Below are 24,583 nucleotides of genomic sequence, written 5' to 3' on the forward strand. Positions count from 1 at the left end.
TGCAGCTGCTCTGGAGCTGGAACTTCTAGTTAAAAGGTAACAAGGTAATTTAATAGACGTTCTTCTTTCGTGAGGTGCCATTTGACCCTGGAGTGTCGCATTAAACTTGGAACACTTCTAGTATCGTTCTCTGGATGATAAATATTCTGTGTCCATGGGCAAAGGAGCCATCTGGCAACCCCAATATTACCCCTTCCCCGATTCACAAATAAAGCACCACATACAGTACATTGTTGAATGTGGCTTTCTAGCAACAAAACAAAACGCTGGACAATTTTATATTTTATTGTAATTCATTGCTTTTGTATCCTAACTAAATCTAATCCTTTCCAATTTTTACATTTTGCGGATGCAATAAAATATATTGTATAATAAGGAAATCTGGTATACGCATATTTGGTGCAATTGCCTCCTCCTGTTTTTCTCTAGCATTAAATGCATTTTAATGCCATAAACAAAGTTTCTGTTTTAGTCAGAAACTGGATTAATCACATGCAGTTCTTATTTTATGCAACTAAATAATTGAGGGCAATTAAGCAATTAGCTGTTGATTGATCCCTAATATAAAGATCTTATGATAACAGCTGTATATCAAATCATCATTTAGTCTTCTAAGAGACATCAAAAGCACAGCAGCCACCTCCAAAGGTACCAACATACTCTATGGCCGGTCCCCCTGTCCTCCGTCCTAGTTATCTGTACTCGGGTCTCTGTAACTTTTGATAGAGAAAGGAGGAGGGTGGGCTGATTAACGATATTGAATGCAAAGTGTTAGCAAAAGGCGCCCTGAAGCGTATTCTGTCACGCCGCTACTTAGCAGCACAGATACGTTTTGTATGAAGTTATGGTTGAAAGTATTTAACGTTCGCTAATACTGTCGACTTGTGGAATGTGGCTCCCCCTATAATGACATTTGGTAACGCCCGCCGGTAGAGTTTTCCCTCTGCAGCCTTGAGATTGAGAGCCAGTGCTCGGCGCGCTCCGCTAAGCGAAGAAGGCGTGGGGGTCGGGGCTCGCGTTGCTGGAATCAGCTGTTTCCTCAGAGCTGACCCTCCGCGAATGACAGAGGCCAGGGAAGAAAGTGTTCGTGGAGTCATCTCTTCTGGAATATGGATACCAGTGAGGATCTTGTTTGAAACATCTTTCTTCTTTATGGTTTTACTGGGGAGGATTGAGCAAAATGATAGTAACACGTGAGTGAATCAGCCTTCTCTTCTCATTTCGGTGTTGCCTCAGCAGCTGAGGGTAGGTGAGGTAAAAATGCGTTCAGGGGCTGGCCGCATGGAGGATATTCATTTATTACACGGTATATACTGATCAGAGTATATATATATATATATATATATATATATATATATATATATATATATATATATGTATATTGTATATGTCATTTGGAGCTGCGCAAACAGAGCTCTTGCAGGACTTCTTTGGCGCATGATACCGTATCTAATCGTAAATTCCATTATTACATTTACGCGATTCTACTACCATGGGGCAATTGCCACAACGATTTGTTTTTGGCTTAAGACTGATGATTTGACCTTTGTTGCTTGTCTTCAGTAGCCAGAGCCTACTTTTTTTTATTTTGTATCATTATATTTTATTTATTTATATATATCACACACACACACACACACACACAACACACACATATAAGCAGTCTCCATCCTTAGAATAATCCATACTGTCATATATATATATATATATATATATATATATATATATATATATATATATATATATATATATATATATGTACTGTGCCCAGGGTAGAGTGATCCTCAGCTCTTAGTGTGCCTGTGAGAGCCTTTACTTGGGAGGGAGCTGACTAAGTGTGGAGGGATGAAATTAAATTCTACTAGTTAAACGAATCTCTGCGACCTTGCTAAATGCTCCATGGTCTGGAAATATCCCATGTAATATATCATGTTAGCGGATTGCTGGCATCTTTGTGCCGTGTATATCGCCTGCTGCAGTGGGAGCGGTGTTCCTTGGAATTACCAGGAATAATTGATGCATACGTTTGGATGATTAGTGCACCGCAGGCTATGATGGCGCTATATAAAACAATAAATAATAATCTATGATGCTAATGAGTATTCACAAGAAAAATGTGCTTTTTATAACTGATTCCATTCTTATATGTAACTTAATTACTATATAAAAGAAATAAACGCAGGCATATATATATATATATATATATATCTCGTTTTATTTATTTCTCATGAATGTCTGTTTTTTTATGATATACCATTGTTGATGATATCATGATGCAGAGATTGGTGTTTGTAGAAGTTTTATTATGTGACCTTGGTGATTAAAATTTGAAATGACCATATTGTGATTGCTTTGGTATATAGATCAGAGTTACTTCTGTGGCTGTATAAGGACACTTAAATTTATTAGCTTTTTATTTTAAATTTAAATGCTAGATCTTTGGCACTCCAAGTTTAGAACAATGCATAGATTGTAAATGCCATTTGAGTTGCTATGGCGCGTATAGTATTTTGGAGACGTTTAATGTATGGAGTTTTGACATTTTTGTGTTACAATGGCCACGTTGTGTAGTACTGCTCTCAGGCACAATGAGTCGCTGCCTGGCATATCTTTTGGATCAGATTTTTGGTGCCTGAGGTCCTGGGTGTGCTTTGCCTGAGGTCTTTTACGAGCTCCGAGAAGAATCCGTTCTCTGCTTAGTGTCACACTTAGTGAATCTGCCCCCTCTACCTGCTGCTATAATGTTTTGTTTCTGTTTATGGTATTGCCAAATATTTATTATTTAAAAACACGTTTGTTCTTGTTGTAACTGAAGATCCAATGTTTATCTAACTATATTGTAACTGTTCAACTGACCTAGTTTGTGTAAGGTTAATGTATTTTTTTCTGTAAGCAGACGCATACCATACATTTTTCCTTTTCCTGGCACATTTTTGAATGGGGTTTCTTTAAAAAGTCTTGTTAGACCTGGTCTATGTTACAGCTTGTGGGGCTAGACCGCCATTTGTTTTTCCTTAACAGTGTGGCTACGAGCACTTATTTCCAGTGCGTTCTACGGAATTCTGTTATGTGAATATTCTGATATGTCTATCCTGGCCATTTGGCACACATGGTAAGTGCCTGGTGGACTGCTGGCCATTATCATTCCGTACGTGCCCAATCTGTGGCTCCAGCAGCTCGGGTGCTGTATTGTGTAGCCACATGCTGGATATATGCAGCCACACACTACGTAACGTGCAGCCTCTCATGTCCAGTCGTTGGTCAGGCTTATGGTATTGGGTGGCTGCCGGCCTTGGTGTCTGGCTACCTTGTTCTCCCTTGCACGCTTATATCTTTACAGTAACGCTGACTGTCACTCTATAGACTAGTTGGCCATGCATGTGATCCTGTGAATGTTGGCGTTTCACTTTGTGCTGTCTGTGGAATCTGGATGTGGTCACTTTAGGTGAATGATTTACACAGTGCGAGTATTGGAGTAACTGTATCTTGTTATGGATACCCGGCTTGAATGATGTTAGAATTTTTGGCTCATTTTACTGTATTTATCAATTTCGATTTGAATGTTACTGTGTACAGTTTGTTGCCCACGTGAAACTGTCGATGCATTCCTTGCATAATTATGCTAATCACACACACACACCCTCAGCTCATTAACATGAACAAGGAGCCAGTGTTCCAACGTGCGCTACCTTTACAGGACTCAAGACCTCCTAGTGCTTCGCTGGGTGCCTGCGAACAAGAACGGTCCTACTCCACAGTCCACTATTTTCTTTAAAGACCCATCACACCTAAATAGGAGGAATCTGGATGCAGAGTATTGTAATTGCTGTAGTTCTCGTTTAATAGTAGATCTTACGTTTACTGCAATGAAGGACCATTACTAGTGGAGTGGAGCAGAAAAAAAGAGCTTATTGCCAGGATGGTTGCAGACCAGTGAAACTTAAGACAAACCCAGCTTGTTTTGAGGCAGTTGTCAGTGCGGACAATACCCATGGCTGGGGTTTCAAGCAATTTAGAATGTAAGGCCCTCCAGTGCATCTTCTTTCATTTTACTTATTTATAGTTGGAAGATAGGTGACCTTTTTTACAAATCATAGCTCTAATCTTTGTTTTGTCCAGCCTAAATATGGCCCTATTGAAATATTACATTATGTTGCTATTATAAGTCTGACCTACCAGATTTGCTTTTTTTTGTTTTTTTTGTTGCTCTTAATTAGACTGATTTTGAAGTGAGACAGTGTCTTTAGTGCTGGGAAAGAGTCAATGTGCAACATGGGAGTCATAGGTTGTGTTAAAGTTCCTTTTTGTTTTCTGTTAATTGAGTCTTAATTATTTAATAATTATAAGTTTTTTTTTTTGTTTGTTTTTTTTCTCCCCTAAAATCAGGGAGAATATAAAATCTATGCATGTGCCTATTTAACGGAAATGAAGATATATTCGGCTAAGATGACATAATTTACCGAGGACAAAAGGGAATCTCTTCTTTGTGATAGCTCTACGTTTCAATTTGACACTTTTGGCCAACCTCTCTGGCCTTAAGATTGCCTTGGGAAGTAAGAGATCACTTGCTTTGTGTAATGACTCTACATACATCATGCTCGTGGAGAGACAGGGTGGCCACAATGGCTGTGTGTCCCAACCCGAGCTAATGGAATGCGTATTGCTCTGAAATCAAACAAACTAGCTCCGAACAATGTACTGCCATGGAGACGTTTGTACAGGATGAACGTGAAGCCCAAAGGGTGTGAGGGACAGCACCTTTTCTTTGAGGTGAATTGCAGGAAACCATGGTTTCCGGTTCCCAAATGGGCTGCAGTTCAAATCCCTGCGGAAATTGGCCGTCCTGATTGACAGACCGCACGGTTTCAAAAAGGAGCTTAGCCTGGGTCAGCGCACAAAACACAATGGCATTTACTTAGGACCTCCAAAAGAAAGGGAGAGGGTAGCGATAAAAAGCACAGATTGCCGAATAGTAAGGACATGTGTTACTAGTGTGTTCTGCCATTCAAAGGCAACATTCTAAGTAGTTGTGAATGATTTTTTTTTTAACTCTCTATGTTTAAATGAAATGCATGCAAATCGAAGCTTTCGCTTGGCTCTTCAAAGAGCCTGACCCAGAGTTGACAAAGGAAGGAAACTCTTCCAAGTTTCTGTGGACTGTTGCAAAGCAATTTCTCAGTACTGCAGGATGACGCATCTTTCTTTCAAGGCCCTGGGAAGAAGGGCCACTTTAGTAATCTCTAGCACTGGCTTGCTTTTGAAGTATACATCAGATTGAGACTGTTTGTGTTTTCAGCGTACTTATGTTTTTTTTTTAAATCGTATTATTCATTTGGATAACATTTATTCAAGATAACAAAGACGTCCGCACTGACTCTACTCCAAGCAGTTTCTATAGGAACTTAAGACAACTGTTGATTAGTGGAACATTCCCAGAGCCTCGTGTGTTCCCTCGAGGCAGAGAATTCCGAAAAAAACCTGGATGTTCATTGATGCTGTATTTCTTTTGGCCCTGATGCCAAAACCCTTTTCCAGTTATTGTGCTCCAGAAACCCCAAAGCTAACGTGTGATGCAACTTTAACCTTTCAGTTCTGTCTCTCCTGTTGCAATGTATTTTATTTATAGGATGGTAAAGCTGAAATTGGATGAGATTTTTTTTTTGTTTCTATTTGGAGCCTTGGCCTGGGAACTCTTCAATGTCTAATGATTTTGTTAACTTATGCAAATTATCACTACCTGTGAAATAACCTTAAACTCAGAACCTACATCAAACCCATGTAGATGGATTAACCACATTGCTAGCTTGTGATTTGCAACCTTTGTATCCCCATGCTATAAATTATGTACGTTTGTCGCAGCAAACTTTGTGTATAGCAGTGGATAAATGATTACGTGATAACATTTCTGATTGTCAGTCATTCCAAGAGGTAGTTCTGTGAATGAAAATGTGTGGACTCATCCTATATATAAACATGTAATAGGTAAAATTGTTACATCCAACAGTGTGGGATTGTTTCCATAGCGGAGGTACTAGCGGGGCTGTTTATACGTAGCAGTTTGCTCTAAGGGCAATTGTACCTTATTGTGTATCCCCCATCATACTGAATAATGGATGAGCAGTTTAAGCAGTTTAAGCCTGAAGAAGAGTCCTAGATGTTGAAATCTTGCAATCCATTGCACTTCAGTTTGCCCATTAAAGCGTCGTACTAAATTTGCTCTTTTTTTTTTCTATTTTAGGCAATGTGCCTATCGCGCTTGTTAGTATTTCTGTAACGTCAACAATTAAGCAGCGCTTCTTACAGTTACATCCATTCAAAGTGTATGACAAAACTCGAGCTGATAAAGACAAACCAATGCGTTAAGAGGGTCCTGCCTGCAAGTTTACAATTTATCACCCTCATGACGAGTTAGCTTGGCATGTTTTTATATTCCTATTCTGTTGCTGGGATGCACAACGCCTGCCAAGTTCAAGCAGCTTAACTTGGTAGTTTTAAAACAAGGTTTACTAAACAGTCCCCCAAGAATCTTTGTGGATCGCGTCAGAAATGTGTAAAATAAATATTGAAGTTTCTTGAAAATGTTGTTTGAGGAGATAGAATCATACAATATGTATAACCAAACTATTATGACCTGTTTAGCTTTTTTTGCTGATATCTTTCATTGTAGATTGTAGTCCAGTACATCACCTCCTTTGACCTAAGGAAGTTAGCATTTGGCTCCTTGTTATAACTAGTTGGAGTTAGAGATTCCACAATAATTGACTTCCATTTTTCATATACCTGTAGTGATCTGTATGATGAGTACCATTTACAGTTAATCACTGCGCTGTTTATTTTGTGTAGAGAATAGATATTCTTGCATTACGTCATATCGGCTACATATTGTGGCATGAAAACCTTGTAAGATGAGTAAAATGATCTCATTGCTTGGTGTTATGCTGGCAAGATGGAAACGTCTCAGTAATGTTTGTGTGACCTATGCCACGTTTCTATGAGATGTGTGGCTTGTCAAAAATCCATGTGGTGGTTGAATTTGGGATTGACCCTACATGTTGACCATGTGAACCCGTGGAGCTGGCTTCGGAAAGCTACACTACTTGTACAGTTTTTGCCAGTATAACATTTGTATATATTTTCATTCAACATCCTTTTTTTTGGCAGCTTAATACATTAGGATACAATTTGTAGAATTATCACCTTTTGGAATAGGAATTTTGTGTTTGTTGTAGTGACGGTAGAACTTTGAATGTTGTTTCGGTGCTTGGCTGTCACCAACTGAACCATAAGATTCCATTTCACTCACAAGGAGGTATTTGATCTTGGCTTTTGTTAGATTTCACAACGCAGCTGCAGTTTGTAATGGATCAGCCGAAGCCAATGAGCATGCACAAAGGACTTGTCAACAAGCGGGCCAATAACACAGATGCTCAAATTGTTCCTCTGCTTGGTATCTGCAACATATAGCTGCCTAGCGCACCCACAGCATGTGTTGAATTATTTCCCCTTATGATTAAGAGAGACACCTTTTCAAGGAAGTGACCACATGAAGTAATGGGGAGTCATTTGCAACTTTTTAGATGGCCAAGAAACACTTTTTTTTTGTTTAGTGGGCATGAATAATTACATTTTTATTTGACTTTGTAACCACTTAAAAGATCTGTGTATAAAAAAATATTGGATTCAGAAGAGTAATGTATTTTACGTATACAATATGACACTCCATCAAACGTTATCAAGCTTGAACTATACATTTTACAGGCCAGCTAGGACTCTTGGCCCTTTATAATGCTTAATTAAGTTAGTGAGTTGAAACTACAACTCGGGAAACACATATAGTCCCATAAGGTCATCAAAAATAGGGACAGAGAGGGACTTGGGTCCCTAAGAGGGACCACCCAAGCCTAAAGTGTATAATTTTGAGTACATGTGAAACATTTATTATTTACATGAATAATTTCACATTTCTTTGGGTTGACTATGGATGGCAGGTTGGCTGTAAAGCTTCCTGTAGGTTTTCTCAGCTCCCTTGTACACACTTTAGCAGGTAGTTTGTTGCCGTATAAAAGTGCACCCTCGTATCATGCTAAGTAAATATCAAGTGAATGAATGCTTTGATACAGTAACCTGTTAATCTGCTTATGTGCCGTTTAGTCTTTGTTCTCAGACGCTCACACCTTGTTAGGAAGGCAGTCACCCGTCATTTAGCTTTGACAGATGTTCTGATAAGAATGGCAAACCCCGCACGTAGGACTGTGAACGCTGTTCCTGCCAATATTTCAACAGGTCTTTGGACTTCCATTTCTCTTAAGGAAAGGGTTGGTTGTCCCCCACCCAGCAAACAATTTGATCAGTAATCTCTACACCATCTAACTATAAAAACATCCTTCAGTCCAGAGTCTCGGCAGGATGAAGAAGGCCTCCTTTGTTGGGCTGTTGATTGTATGTGCATTCAAGTCACTCACTGGGGCTGCTAATTTGTGTTGCTATTGACTCGATTTTTATATAATGCCCATTCCTTTTTTAACAAATTTCTGTTTAGGTTGTATTGGTATGCAAGTCTTACAAAAAGTCTACTACTGTGCATAAGTAGACTTTTTGTATTGAAAATACAACTTTGGAGACTGGGCTCTTCCTTTTAAATATGTTCTACTAGATTAATCCAGCTGCGCCAAAAGGTTGTTCTGAATTACACCAGATTCATTAAGAGTACCTGTTGGATGGACTTTTTTTTTTTTTTTTTTGTGGAAGCAGTATCTTAAGCAAAATAAAAATAAATTTGATTATGATGATGCATTTCCTAAGACTGCAATGTTTGTATACAATCTGGGTTGGTTTCTCATACAAATATGTTGCCTATTTTACATTTCATGAAAATTAACCTGATTTCTTTACCATAAAATATTGTACAGTATAGGAATTGGGAAAAGTTAATCCCTGACCAGAAGAAAACTTTTTTTTCATTTTTTTTTTATTTTTTAATCTCTTTTGCCCTAAGAGGTTGTCTATTTCCATTACATGATCATATAGTCTGCCTTCCGATAACCTTCTCTTACTGGAAGTTATGGATGACTTCAGTCCAAATAATACATAACTGGCAATCAACAGTTTTTAGCCTTAAAACTTACATTCCTTTCTTAGTTTGAACAAGCGTATGTTTTACCATTAACACATATGTACTATATGTTCTATGTTTATTGTGCTTTATAGTTTATCTAGTTATGATGGTTTTCTTAAGCATGTTTTATGTAAAGTGCAAGGCAAATTAATAACGCTTTGTTATAAAGTCATCTTCATGTTAGATGTAATAAATTATCTCTACGTTGTGCCAGTGGAATGATTGTTCCGAAGATATTGTTGTCTTAAGTTTGCTTTCCTTTCTGCTCTTTAGGCTATGCGTGCCCACAGTACACTCTGTGCTGTCAAGCTGGTACATGCTTGCTTAGACGAACACAGAAGTTATCCACTACAAGGAGTGTTGGCATGAGAATTTGCCTGTCAACTACTTGTCCTTCCTACACATCACGAAGGGCCAACCCCAGTGATCGTCTGCTGCTGGAAGATCTTAGTTGGCCCTGTGTGATGCATAAGATCTCATCACAGCCTTCTCGCACATTGTTATGCGTTCTACAGGGTCAACTCAACCTTTCTTGCTGGTAAAACATGTCGGCATTGGCCATTCATATTGAGCGGTTAGGTGAGAGAGTTAAATTTACAGCAATCTACGTCATAGACCTCTTAGACTCCCTATAAACACCACACTATTGAGACCATACATAGGATACAAAGCTTTCCACGTAGATTTGGTAATCTGATAGCGTTACTTGTAGCCCTCTTTCTGACCATTGTCAGTATCTAGATCTTTCTTTAATCCTTTATTCGTGTGAAGGTCAGTTGCAAAGCAATCATGGTGTGAGGCAAGCCAAGCATATCTTTAAAATCCCTGTAAGGGTCTGCTAAGGGTGGTCACCTAGAAGCAGAAGAAAAGGGAAACTATCCCAGATTTGCTTCACCTTTCCTACCACAACTCCATCTAAGTATTCCTAGAACGTTATGGCATCTGGCCGGAATGCATAGGGCATACCGAGATGGACTCTAGTAGGTCCAAGAAAAAGAATAATGGCTTGGGTCCAAATGATTTTTTTTTCTTAATATGTATGAGTGTAACCGTATATATGAAAGTTCCTCGTTTAAAAAAAAAAAAAACCGTATCCACACAAACTGCAATACTAAAATGTTCCGGTATGTGTGTGTGGGGGGGAAAACATACATACAATGTCCAGATCTTTGTAGTTTTGCCTCCATGGAAGTTACGCAGCTGACATCTGCAACAAATCCCCTGCCGCTGCTCGGACGTCACCGGCATCTTCAAGTCTGCGCTCCTTCCTCTGCATTCCCCTCCTTTAGGCCTCCCGAAACCAGATGGACCTTCAGAAACATCTTGAAGTTTCTGCTGCTCCCGTTGGATTTTTAGTGGTGTGCTTTGCCTCTGAAACCTACTAAGCATGTTTACATTTTTAAGGCATCTGGTGAATGTTCTGTAATTCGGGAAGGTTAGACTTTGACCCCGCTCCTGTGGGAATGTTAAAGTGTTGGCTCTCGGCTTTTATTAATTGCCACAAAATGAGCGCTTAATTCTCAACATCTGTTGGCCTGAAAGCAAGTGCCAGAGCGATGTGATATTTGTCTGCGGAGAAATCCCTGTGAACGCAGCAGTGTCATATCCATCGAAATATGCTAGATAAATATATACTATATATTTAATGGTTTTTCAATAGAAAAATATATAATGTATATCATATGTTGGGGATTGCTGTGAAGAGTATTGGCATGCTTTTTAGCGTCGTTTTAATATATTTGGCAGTAAAGGGAAAAAACATTCATCACAAATGTTTTGGGAATCTTTTCGACATTCTGCGAGCCATTTTATGGAAATGTGCGGTTCAGGGAGGGGTTTTTAAATGCGTGCTTTTTTGTGTTAATACCATGAAATATAATGCGTTTCATTTGGATACTGTTGTATGTTTGTGTAATTTCTTTGTGTGTTCGCAGTGTAACTGCACCTCTAGAGAGGGGGCTTAAACGAGGAACACGAGGCTCCTGACCCATAATTTCATCTGGCGATTGATGTCCTGCCATGACATCTTCCGTCATTGATATTGCCACTTTTTTCTTTTTACCTACATGTGCGAATTCAATTTACATCATGTTTACCATACAACGCAGTCTCTCTCAATAATGGCATTGTTTGAATTGACTTGGATTTGCTTCAATTTGGCAATAACCTCCATATCCAGTCTGTTTGTGGGAAGACGTCGCTTGCCACTAGCTTTTGAAACCAGAGTAGTTTAGTTTTTGAGATCGAGTTTAGTAAATTCTGATGCAGGCTTTTAAAAACCAAAAAGTAGTCTTATTACTTTTTTTGCTGGTTCGGCCACTGTTTTGTTTGTACCGGAAATGCTCTTTATAAATGACCCATTTGATTTCGTAGTTTACTTACTTGAATGTGAAGATGTGACGTCAATAAAAAAAAAACTGCTGATGCTCATGATGTGTGCCTTCCTTTTTTTTCTGTCCTTTAGAAATTGAAGCAAAAGAGGCCTGTGACTGGCTGAGAGCGGCTGGCTTTCCACAATATGCCCAGCTCTTTGAAGGTTAGTAGACAAAATAGTCTATCTGTAACTTCTTAAAACATTCTTGAGTGCCCCCCCCCCCAAAAAAAAAATAAACACATTTTTTATTATCCTTGTTAAAGATGAGTTTACTCCATAAGGCGTGCTGTAAAATCCAACTGGCACCCCTACAAAAGAAGAATGCATGTTAAAGTGCTTTGTGTGTCCAAAACGGAAAGACACCAAAAATTAAGCACTTACCTGATACAGAAGTTGCAGGTCCTGCCGCAAAAGCTGCCACCCCTTTTCATGACACACTATGTATTGCCACTGATTGGCTGCTTAAAGCTGTCAATCAGTACTAAGAAAGTGCTCCCATTGAAATCAATAGGGGGGCTTTCCACACGGACCCCTACACGCGGCGTTCAGCTGACTGGAGGAGAGGACATCACGTGAAGGCACATGTGTTTGGTTGAAAGCATCTCCTGCGGGGCATTTGGCTTTGGGGAGGAGAAAGGGGCCAATGCGTCTGAGGGAATTTTGCCGAATCACCCCATGCGTTTGTAAAACGGACCACCTGAAAATTCAATGACCACGAAGCTGAATGAAATGCGTATAATGGCTGCAGTTTAATTGTAGCGTGACGCTTGTGTAAGAATACTATTTATCAGTTGTGAATATTTTCATGGCTGCTTATTCATTGTGTCTTGGTTATATATGTATGCTTGCGTATTACATATAGAAGTATGTAAATATTATGATAATATGGATAACGCGTTGTAAGCATTAAGCTAGTAAACCATGATGTATATATTGTCAAGACTCGCGTGCAAATAAACTGTTCTGGAAGGGGATTTGTCTCTGAAAAATAAAAAGTAAAGGTTTTACGTATATTTTTTTTCCAACTCTAAAAAGAAATGGCTGTAAAGAATTGATTTGTTTAGATATAAAAACTTCCATCCCTCTAATGATGTGGATTAATGGTTTCAATGTTTTATATTCAGATCTGCAGTTTCCGATTGATATTGAAATTGTGAAAAATGATCATGAATTTCTGGACAGAGATGCAATGGAATCATTGTACAGGTAAAAAAAAGAAATGCCTTGATGCTTGTTAACGTAGCGTAAGGTCTCGTAATGTTTTTGCATAAACTCTCGCTGCAGTCGTTTTTAGAAGGCAGGTAATTTTAAAATCCGTTTGTGCTTGTTTATGTGTAGATGTTCTCAAGGACAGGGCTGGACAAATCCCAACAGCCAGGTATAGGCACGGCTCGTATAATTTTCCTTTTTATATGGATTTTTCTGTCTCTGGATATGTTTTTTTGTATTTTTTTTTAACCTACTTAATTGCCTACCTGGTTTTACATGCTATGAAAAGTTTCCCAGTCCTTAATGAAAGGAGAGCCATGAGGTGCCATGTTGAACTTCCAGTCACCAGTATGAGAGAGTGTGAGAGCGATAACACCAAATTTAACACACCTGCTCTACATTCACATCTGAGACCTTGTAACACTAATGAGTCAAATTTGGACATTTCCACTTAGTGGTGTACTCACTTTTGTTGCCAAGGTTTAAGACATTAATGGCTGTGTGTTGAGTTATTTTGAGGGGACGTTTACACTGTTATACAGGCTGTCCACTCACTACTTTACATTGTAGCAGTGTCGTTTCTTCAGTGTTGTCACATGAAAAGATATAACAAAATATTTACAAAAATGTGAGGGGTGTACTCACTTTTGTGAGGTACTGTACATCCCTTTTTGAGGTGTACCAGGATTTCTCCATCTGATCGACATAAGGCGGGAAAACTGTCTGCTCATGAGCGTGCTAGGAGTAAATGTGTACGGCATGAGAATGTCCTGCCTTGCATTGTTGTTGTGTAACTGATAATGTGAAGGGCAAATCAAAAACTGCAAACAGTCAGCAGATTGTGATTTTTTTTTTATTTTTTTTTTTTAAATAGAATGTGTAAATATTTCTGCTTTCCACAGGCGTTTGAACACATTGAATAAATGTGCGACAATGAAGGTTGAAATAAGCCGACAGAGAAAACGGGTAAGTACGGACTGTGGACATGTAAAAAATAAAAGGGGGTTTGTTATAAATGTCCTAATTTTTAGTGCTAAGGGACAAATATTGGTGGAGCGGACTCTGTTCTACTTTGCTATCTACGTTTTTGTTTAGAAGTTTGATGAAATATCAGTTCTAATGCTTACTTGTTTGTATTTTAAGAGTGATGAGTCTGAAGAAGATGAACCATGTGCAATAAGCAACAAGTGGTCGTATCAAAGACAAAGCCAGAGATGGTCCCGGCTTGAGAATTTAGATTGTTTTGCAGCAGAAGCACCACCAGTATTGTCCTTGCCAAACAGTCCAAGGCTTAAAAGTGAAAAGGATATGTCAGATCAGGGAGAAAAAAAGGATGTTTCCTCATTGCACAGCTCAAGTAGTGGTGAGAGTGACAGCTTCTCCAAGAGGCACGAAGATTTAGAAACCAGTAGAAGCTCTTCCAGATGTTCTTCAGTTAAACTTGTCTCTCCAGACATAGCCTTAAGTGTTTCCCCTTCTCCCAGCGAGGGGCTAAATATCATCAGTGAGGAAAAGTTGCATGACAAGCCACCTAGTAAAAGGGGAAAAAGTTTGCTGAGGAAAATGGAAAATCTACGCTTGAGAAGCTCGACCGTAAAGAGAAATGCACTTCCGAAAGAGAGGCCCAGCATCAGCGGTCCTGTTCTGCTGGAGGGACTCAGTGATGATAAGTTACGGAACCTAAACTGCGTAAACATTTCAGATCTGGCAGATGCCCAAAGCAAAGAGGGAATTTCATGTTCTTCTCGGACGTGCAGCAGCAGTAGTCCGTCTGAAAACAGCAGCACTGTGAGCACCCCGAGCCCTGTTATAAGAGTGAGGAGCCACATGAAAAGAGGTGGCATGTATGATGAAGACTTTGACCCTACAAAACTTGCTCTGTGGAATGACATATCCGAGCAGAATTTTAGAAATGAGAGGCACTTGCATCAAAATCAGGTGTTCCAGATACCGCAGGGTCATAAACCAGGGACATTCCCGAAAGCACTTACAGACAGTATCTTAGCACCTATAGATAACACCTCTGTAAATTGGAGAACTGGAAGCTTCCATGGTTGCAATCGGAATAGGATGCGATCTAGTAGCTCGAAAGATACAGAAACGCCCCCAAGTCCTCTCTCACTTGCTGACAATCGGCTAAGCATATATGATAACGTGCCAAACCATCCCTTCCATTTTAACAAGCTTGAGCCCCCGGGAGATGACGACGTCTTTGCAGAACTAGACAGCGTTATGGAGCATGTTAATGGACTGCGGAAACTGGTCAGTGAATGGTCAGAAAAGTTCTCCGATGATGGGGACTCTGATTTTGCTAATGATTCTGCCTCACCTTGCCCATCATCGCCAAACACAATCCACCTTGAAGTGAACGAGCATTTAAACGGCAAGTCAAAAACTGAGGACCTTGGGGACTTAGACAGCTGCAAACCCTGCACGGATAGCGACTCTTCGATTTTGCCATACATTACTGTTTCTGAGATTGGGTCGTCTTTAACAGATTGTAGCAGGTTAGTCTCATTATTATTTATTAATCCTATTCTTTTAGAAGAATTATTAGGCCTCTCTGTCCCGGTAACTGAGAGGCAAGCTTTGTACTGTGGGTTGTTGGAGATCCTGCGGCCGGTCCTTCTCGAAACCGTGCTCTGTATATTGCGTAATGCTGTATAGGCTTGACCGCCAATTAAGCAGGCAGCAGATCGCAAAAAATAACCGATAAAACTATTTAAAACTTTCCGTCTATTTAATTTGGCATCTGGCTCTAACTCCAAGCCTTATTCTATATAAGGAGAAAAGCTGATCTGGCAGTTTTACTCCCGTTAAGACCATTTTCTGTCATGAAGAATTAACATTGAATCTGCTTTTCTTCTTGTATGGAGTAATCCTTTAAAGTATTTAAAAGCAGGAGATATAACTCAGTATTGTGTGATTTATATGTGGTTTTCTGTCTTAAACAGACACTGTATAATATCGTTTCATATTTTGAACTAAAGCTTGCAATAATATATTTAACTGCCGTTCTATTGTAAAGTTGGGTCCCATATAAAACGAGGCTATGGTTTTGTCTCTGCTGTATATTAGAAGGGAGGTGGGGGGTTTCTTGCAAGATCACTCTTTAATTCTTTCTTCCGCAGACAAAGTCCAGAGCCTGAGAACCTCTCCTTCCAAATTGACAGCCAGTCAGCAGCCCACCTGAACCGGATTCAGAAACTGGCTTTGCTGAAGCTAACGGCTTTGATGGATAAATATTCCCCTTCTAGCAAACAAGGGTGGAACTGGTGAGTGAGCGTATGAATCTGTCACAAAGGACCAGTATCTTCTGACCAGATAAGCCATGGCAATAGTGTAGATCCTTTAGCAGCCATGATTTAGGAAATAGCTGCAGTTGCTCACAATATGTTTGATACTTTAACCTAAGAAACCAACATTTTGGTACAATAATAATAATATTAAAATAGTACCCTCTTGTTGCAGTCGGAGCTCAATATGTGTAGGTCCCTCGAACTACACAAGGTTCTACTTTGTATGGGTAACTTATCTTTCTTTCTTTCTTCCAGGACTGTGCCCAAGTTTATCCGTAAAATCAGAGCCCCGGATTACAAAGATAAGAATGTGTTCGGTGTTCCGTTTCTGATAAATGTTCAAAGAACAGGCCATCCGCTGCCGAAGAGCGTCCTCCAGGCGATGGAGTATTTGCGCATCCACTTTCTTGATCAGGTATGTGTCATTTTTGTGGTATGCATTTTCTTTTTCAACTTTTGTTTTCTGCAACTTTCAAATTCAGCTTCTGTTTGCTTGTACAGTGGATACTGATGTATTGGCACAAGAGAAAATTTAGACTTTTGTCAAAATGGATACCCTGTATTGGACCGACCTAGACAAAGATGTAAAGTTACATAGGCTTTGAGAGCTCAGAGGTCTCTTCAAAGCTCTGTTCAGCATTTGATCAGATGTCTCAAAAGCTTATGTAACATTACATCTTTTTCTTAAAAGGTATCAACTTCCACAGAACACTCCTTGTACAATAGGTGAGCAAAAATGACCTTATTTCCCACCCCTCCCTCCATTCGCCTTACACCCTTTACATCGCTTCAGACTTACTACTGCAGCCTTCTGATCCAGGTTACAAGTAAACCTGGAACATAAAATGTAGATTATTCTTTAAATAAAATGTAAGATCATCCACTTGGAGGGCTGGTAAGGCTCTTCAGGACAACATTTAGGGGAAGTATTATTATTTTAGTAACATTGGCTTAACATGGAGCACTGCACTTGCTTCTTCAAATCTTTTTTGAATGTGTTTTTCTGGACAAAAGAAAAGATGAAATTGAACACCAAATGTGGAGAACTACTTGCCTTAAATCAATTGCATATCTATCCCTAAATAAACTATGATTGTGACTAATTTGGATAACAAATGTTTGTAAACTTCTACGACTTTTATCGTTTCCTTATAGGTTGGTCTTTTTAGAAAATCGGGTGTTAAATCCAGGATTCAGTGTCTTCGAGAAATGAATGAAATGGATCCGACTTTTGTAAACTATGAAGGGCAGTCTGCGTTCGATGTGGCAGACTTGGTGAAGCAGTATTTCCGGGATTTGCCTGAACCTATATTCACAAGCAAGCTGTGTGAATCTTTCTTGCATGTTTATCAATGTAAGTTTGTTCAATCTTCTAGATTGTAAGGGAGCAGGGCCCTCTCTACCAAATGTATTGGCTTGTCTCTGTCTGTCTATTGTAGTCTTGTCATTTACCCTCAATATATGTATTGGCACTATATAAATAAAAGATAAGTTATCCTGCTCCTTTAGAATTTGCAAGTAACAAATATCTATCCTATTTTGTATTTTGCTCCTTGCAAACTTGGACTAACTTCTTTTCTACAGTATATCTGCTGGGTCCTTTGTAATGGACTTGGGCATTGAAGAGATTTTAGCGATTTGGGAAATGTTGGTACATTTTTTCCCATTTGATTTGCAGATCTGCCAAAGGATCAGCACTTTTATGCTGTTCAAGCTGCCATACTACTGCTTCCGGATGAAAATCGGGAAGCCCTTAAAGTCCTTCTGTACTTCCTCCGTGACGTGGTCGCCTGTGTGAATGAAAACCAGATGACTCCTACCAACATCGCCGTGTGCCTTGCCCCCAGTCTGTTTCATCTGAACACGCTTCGGAGGGAAAGTTCGTCATCTTCTAGGTATGTGAAATAATTTATAGTCCGTGAAATTAGGCAGAACTGCTTGTTAAGTACTACAGTTTTCCCTCGGCTTTTGTGATTGGAAATTCCCAGCGTTAGATGACTTTGGCATCTGAATATCTTTCTTTTTAGCCTGGAAGAGAATCCAGTATAAAAGAGAGCCCGTTTCAGACTTCATCCACACCAAAAAATGCCCAAATCTTCCGTGGTTCTTCATTGTGAACCTTTTTATTTTCATGTTTCTATTAAGTGAAATGTCATAAAAACAGGATGTATGTAACAGGAACCTGGACTTGTTAAATAGGTTCAGAAGGGCATTGGTTTCCATGGTAACTGCACCACAGTTAGTTTACCTCTTTATAAGTGTGGCTTATCCATAGTAGGCTTCTGGACTTGCTTTACACGCAGCTCTGTCTCGGTATGTAATACGACAGGTCACCGCTTTTATAGGAAGTCATTAAAAAGGATTAGCTCCCTTTTTTATTTTCAGTCATCTAATCGCGCACCCGTTGCATGCGCCCATGAGTGCTCTATTGTATTTTACAGGCTTTGTAAATAGGTCCTTTATTCCTCCTTCCTTTAAAAAAAATACTTTGAAGAGCATTGGCAGACATATACTTGTTAATGTTTTACTGAAGGATTTAGACTTCAAAGAACAAATAATCTTATAGTCCTGAGCTCCGCGGATTAAGGTTTTATCAGCCATTGCTTTGTCAAATTGTGTAAAGTTGTCTAGTAGGGCTGTTCTTAGATAACAAGACAGGAAATATGTTGTAGTAATGTCATTTAGAAAGCGTTTTTTATTCTACATAAAAAAAAACTGTGTGAGATAACATAATCTATGCACTCGAGTTTTTGATTAAGGGTTATTCTGTAGAATTAGAGGGATCGGGACCCGGTCAAAGTCTTGTTCACACAGACGGGAAATCGCACTGAATTAGGTGAAATGTGGCCCACGGGGTTGTTCACATGGATGACCCTTGGATGCCTGTTGTGTTCTTCCATCACTGCAGTCTTTGTGTCAACTGTAGCTCCTGGTTCATCAAAGCAAATTATATATATTTTTTTAAATTATTTTTACTAATTTTAGTGAGAACTAAGAATTACAACAGACATCGGTGTGTTTGAAAAAAATATATATATATATACATATATATATATATATATATATATATATATATATATATATATATATATATATATATATATATATATATATATATATATATATATATATATATATATATATATATATATATATATATATATGAGCGAGCACTGATTGCGTGTGATTTGTTTAAACCCCCCCTTTTTCACTTCTGTCAACATGTCTTTTTTTAGTAGGGACATAGGTATTAGTCAAATTATCTGGATTTTAATTATCTTGATGTTTTAAAACAAACACAAAACAAAAAAAACTGGGAAAGTCTAGTGCTCAGCATCAAAGGTATAAACATATGCTTTAGTGATTTGATTAAATCTCGTAAGCTTTACTTCCATGACCAGGCCCCATGGACACGGTGATAGACCTGGGATAGACTTCTGGTGGGAATAGCGAGAGGCTGGAAATTGAGAAGGCTTGGGATATGCATAAAGATATCATTCTAAATTAGAAGTACAAAAAGCCAGATTAGATGGGCCAATAAGATGGACCTTAAAAGTACAATCCTAAAGCAATTGGATGTTGGTCAGAATCATTTTGGTTCTTTACAGTTGTCTCTGTCCACAAATTACATATTCTTTCTTGCTTTAGGTCAAGCCAGAGAAAATACAGTCTTGGTAAACCTGACCAAAAGGACCTGAGTGAGAACTTGGCTGCAACTCAGGGTCTCGCTCACATGATTGCCGAGTGCAGCAGGCTCTTTCAGGTAGGTTGCATCTTATAGTATCTTATGTGTAAAAACCCAAAAAAGCCTCATAATACAATCTTTGTGTTTCCTGAGCTGATTGAATGGTAAAGTAGCCCTGCATTTTAGTAAAAGTGTTATCTTTTGATCACTTGTACAAGGGTCTTTACATTGTATACAGGGCTGAAGCCCTTCTTGATGGATAAATGTGTCAGTGTTTACCCATCATTATGAATAGCGAAGTGAGGGAATTAAAAATCCCAGCTCTCCATTTAGTGTATAGCTCCCTCGGATTTCTCTGATGATACAGACTGACTACTGTTCAATACAGAGTACATCTGTCATGTGAGTTTATACTGGATCTGATGAACAGATGAACAAATATTAAAAGTTCTAGTCCTCGGTGGTATGTCCTGTACATTCATCTAATGTATTACATATAATACATATTATGTATTGTTTTTTTCTTTTAAATTAGCTTTGTCAATTGTAGATTTGTTTTTTTAATAAAGCTTTCCTATTAAATCATGCAGTTGCCTGAATATTGTCGTGACCTGTGTCCCGGGTTTGGACAAACTAGCCAAACTGAAACTGTAAGCACCGTAAATGCATCGACAACCTCATTAGCAGCTCACTGCAACACTCTGATTTCCTTGGAAAATGCAATGCAGAGCCTTCTCCGAGATGCCAAGGACAAGTTCCGGAGCTGGGTAGCATGTTCTGGCTTTGAGAACGTGGACCTGGCTTATAAGAAGGTACGTTCTTTGTGTGAAACGGTAACCTAGATTTCATTCGGTTTCTTTTGCATTTGGCCGCCTTCTAGATGCTGTTTAGTTTTAAAAAGCTCAATTTTAGTTCAGTGTCTTCGTGTGGAGGGCAACATAATGTTTAAAAGAGCCAAAGGAAGAGGCAAAATTTATATTAATCATGTCATGCAAGAGGAAACATAGGTTTTTCTGCTTCTTACTCTGTTGGCTATTGGTTGTACAAGAGTGTTTGAAGCTAAATCGAAGGGCAGAGACTGGCAAAAGGAAGTAATAAAGTAATGTTATCGTTAAGGAGCTGAAAAGCATTGAAACTTCCCATTTGGGTTGGTAAATATACATCTCGTTGATGGCTATGCAGTGTATTGATGTCAGGGATAGCCAAGAGATAGCTCCAGACTGGATGTTCTACCAGCATCTTAAAATAAAAGATCGTAGCTGTAGCTGCACATCAACAGAGCCATCAGTCCACAACCAATACAGCGCTACCTGTTCTGTCTACCCTTTTCTTCTCTGACCCATTATATTGGTTTTGCAGCCATTTTTGAGTCTTTACACTTTTTTTAAATTTTAGGTAGAGAGTAATGACTATCCACTCAGGCTATGGAAAGTCTCCGTTGAAATTGAAGCCACGCCTCACATGGTGTTACAACACATTCTAAGGGAGCAGCATACATGGGACCCAAATCTCAATCAGTCCAAGATTATTGAGACATTGGATGAAGATACCGAAATTTACCATTACTCAACAGAAAGCATGTCCTCTTTGCCATCCAAAGAATATGTGGTTTTAAGGTAAGCATGTTCCATGGTGCTTCTGTCATTCCACAGGGTTTCATTGCGTAAAAATAGCTTTTAAATTGTTAATGTGTTGGGAAGCATTTCCTCAAACGGTTGTCCTAAGATAGGTCTCCGGTAGCGTGTATGTGTGTCTGTGCTATCGAAAAGTAAGGGATTTTCTATGTCTCTTCTAATCTCATTTAAGTGGTAGTGCTAGAAATATCCAGGGGCCAGCTGAGTGGGTAATATTTTTGCAACGTGTGGCTGGCTATGCAATGTGAAAATATGTCACCAGACACATTGTTGGGGTTAAGGCTTGGACAAGCCTTGGAAGATGTCAACCCCCTCCTGACTATATCTTCATATTTCACATCGCTTGCCATGCATGTCATTGTAGTTCATTCATTCACATGCGAATCAGTCAACAATTTCTCAAATCCGTCCCTGGGGTACCGTATTCAGCGCGGGTTTAATTTTTTATTTTTTTTTATTTAAACTGTAGTAGATGTTTGAAGGCCACACTCTGACTGATCAAGCTGTGTTTAGTTTCTTAGTCATGTAGCTGTAAATAAGTTTGCAGTATTTTTATATTTGTAAACTTAATTTACAAATAGTTTAAAAACCATTATCGGGCATATGTACATAAATGGAAAAACTAATGACTGATTGTGGTATTCCGAATTCTTTAACGTGTCTTAATTTTATTCTACAGGACGTGGAGAACAGACCCACAAAGTGGCACTTGCATACTGGCAGCTACTTCAATTGACTGTGAAGATGTTGCTGTCACTGGCATTCTGGGACATGTAGTTTTATGCCAGCATCTTATAGAGAACATTGGAAATCAGAAGTGTAAAGTGACTCATGTGTGTAGGACAGACACGAGGTAGGACTCATTAATACTGCTCGTATATAATTTATTTGGTAACCCAACTCTTGAAATCAACTTTTTTAGTGATCCCTGAAAATAAAAATAAAAAATCCAAACATTAGGGGTAATTAACATCTCTGACCTCTTATGTATTGGTAGTTATCCCTAATCAGTTGATTTTAATCATTTTACATTTTCTTAGCTGTTCGCTTGTTCTGTATTTGATATTCTACAACTTTTTTTCAGAGGAAAATCAAACTTTATGGTTTCTGGCAGAATCGGCCTGGCCGTTTTATGTGCCTTTTTTTTTTTAAACCTACAGGAAGGTTTGGGCTGTGATCTTCTCAAGTATAAAACATTTATTGGAATCTTGTTGCATTTTATGGAGCATGATGAAGGATCCCTTACCACACTGGGCTGGGAATTTTATAGATAAAGCTGTAATTCAGATATTCATTGTCAAAAGTAAGCGTGTGGCCTATAAATAATGCACAGCCTATACCGAGCAAAGATCTAATGTAACCATTGAATGCTATGTCTGGTAATTATTTCTTAACGCTCACGCTTGCTATTCATGTAAATGTTGATTTCCCAATTTATTTTGCAGAGGGCATACAACTGAATGGTACAGTAGAGTATTTGGCCACATGTGTGCTGCGGAGATAATGAGAATAAAAGACTTGTTCAACAAGAAGAGAACAGGGAAGCCGTGAAATAAGCAGCCTGGTCTTTTTGAAGCTGCCGAAACATGCACTTTCTGATCACCTTGGAACAAGAACAGTGGACTGAAATACATTTTGGCAGCAGGAAATTCATCTGCATATTCCAGCTTTATAAATCACTTGTATGTCTAACTTTAAACCGTATATTCACATTTTTTTTATATCTGGTAGAAAGGGTACTTGAATCACGTATACATAGCAGAAATATACATTTTTATTTATGTACAAGTTAATTATGCAAAGAACAATTTATAATGTATATAGTTGTCACTCTATGTATAACTTATTTATAAGGGGTTTTTCCTTTCCATTTTTTTGTAAATTGAGGGGTAGGGGGTCTGCGTGGCTTTTTATCCGTGACAAGCGATACGTTAAAACGGTTTTGTGTGTAGAGCACAATGTTGCACAGGTATCTTCGCATTAACGACAGGCTGGCATTAACTAAAGCAGCTTCTCCTCCATACTCTAAACATTCATGTCTTCCAAAAATGAAAATTGCCAAGTTATATTAAACCGGTTGTAGTTGAGGTCTACATTTTTGATTTACAGACTTCAATATGCATTGTTAGTTCAGTGTATTTCTCCACCTAGAAGGGCTGTGGTGCATAAATTAGTAAATAATTTTCTGGATGCTGTCTCAATGACTTGCTCAGTGAGGATGGCAGGGAGTTAAAAGAAATTAATATTCAAATGCCTGACTCCCACTATTAGACTGAAGGCAATAGGCTGTTTTGAAATTGTACGTAAGGATGTGTCTGCTGCCAGCTGCTTCTATAATATTATATATACATACACCACTGTTCAAAAATCTGGGGTTTTGCCTTCTAAACTTAGATTAGCGAACACAACGTGCCTTTAGAACACAGGAGTCATGGCTGCTGATAGACAGCCTCTGTACGCCTATGAAGATATTCCATTAAAAATCAATTTCCAGCTACAATAGTCATTTTATAACATCAACAGCGTCTGATCCATTTGATGTTTTAATGGGCACAATTTGCTTTTTCTTTGAGAAACATTTTTTTCAGTGACCCCAAACTTTTGAACTGTTGTGCATGTAAGCGAGAGAGATGGGTTGATTTTAAAATGGCACGAAAGGTAAGTTAGTCAGTCTGTAGTGGTAATAAAGGTGTATTGTGTGTGACATTGATGAAATAAGCTGAAGTTCATTGACCAGACACTGTTGCTGTAACACTTTAACTCTGCCTTTTTTTACTACTTTTTAAAACTCCCATCGAAATCTTACATGTTTATTTGTATACCTCATCCTAACGGCCCTGCTTCAACTCCCGACATACTCCTGTGTATTTATTCCTCTGGTTTTGTTTTTTTTTTCCTCTGTGTGCCTAGAAATGTTCCCAGAGCCTTTTGGAATAGGACAGGAAGCTGACCTAATGTTATAGCTATGGGCAGAAATTCCTGACCGGGCACTAAAGTGTTTCCTTTTTAATCGTGGTTCCATCCTTTTCAATACAGTGCTTCAGCGAGGTCACATACTGTCATTTTAAGCACTTTCAATCACGAGTCGGCTTCCAGTTCTTATTTATTAACCACCGTTTTCCAAGAAGGGTTTGCCGGTCACGGCCTGGTTTGGGAACAAATACTGGATATTGTCTGAGCTTTTAGGGGCTGGAAAACTTTGCTTTTGTATTTACTTTTTTATTTGCTTTTTGTATTGTTGCTGCCTTTTTTATGTACATTGATTCT

At 38.8% G+C, this 24,583-nt stretch overlaps 1 protein-coding gene across 2 annotated transcripts; it reads left to right on the plus strand.

Moving 5' to 3' along the window:
- Positions 1-973: 973 nt before the first annotated feature.
- LOC128492696 (rho GTPase-activating protein 7-like) lies at positions 974-22,891 on the plus strand. 2 transcript variants are annotated; one of them, XM_053465351.1, is made up of 14 exons: positions 974-1,193; positions 11,580-11,651; positions 12,614-12,695; positions 13,601-13,664; positions 13,842-15,205; positions 15,830-15,973; positions 16,253-16,412; positions 17,153-17,351; positions 17,676-17,892; positions 19,646-19,760; positions 20,273-20,494; positions 21,078-21,298; positions 21,996-22,169; positions 22,762-22,891. In XM_053465351.1, the coding sequence occupies exons 1-14, from the start codon at positions 1,181-1,183 to the stop codon at positions 22,865-22,867; spliced, it is 3,153 nt and encodes a 1,050-aa protein (XP_053321326.1). In that variant the 5' UTR covers positions 974-1,180; the 3' UTR covers positions 22,868-22,891. The 2 variants fall into 2 exon arrangements, with proteins under 2 accessions (XP_053321326.1, XP_053321327.1); XM_053465352.1 differs by having other exon boundaries at positions 974-1,119.
- Positions 22,892-24,583: the final 1,692 nt, after the last annotated feature.

The sequence above is a fragment of the Spea bombifrons genome, chromosome 4 (assembly GCF_027358695.1).
Source record: "Spea bombifrons isolate aSpeBom1 chromosome 4, aSpeBom1.2.pri, whole genome shotgun sequence".
NCBI lineage: Eukaryota > Metazoa > Chordata > Amphibia > Anura > Pelobatidae > Spea > Spea bombifrons.

Bases quoted from the DNA above. Each gene is read 5' to 3' on its own strand.
- LOC128492696 (XM_053465351.1), top strand. The intron at 11,652-12,613 runs GTTAGTAGACAA...TTTTATATTCAG, and splicing joins ATATGCCCAGCTCTTTGAAG to ATCTGCAGTTTCCGATTGAT. The intron at 16,413-17,152 runs GTATGTGTCATT...GTTTCCTTATAG, and splicing joins GCATCCACTTTCTTGATCAG to GTTGGTCTTTTTAGAAAATC.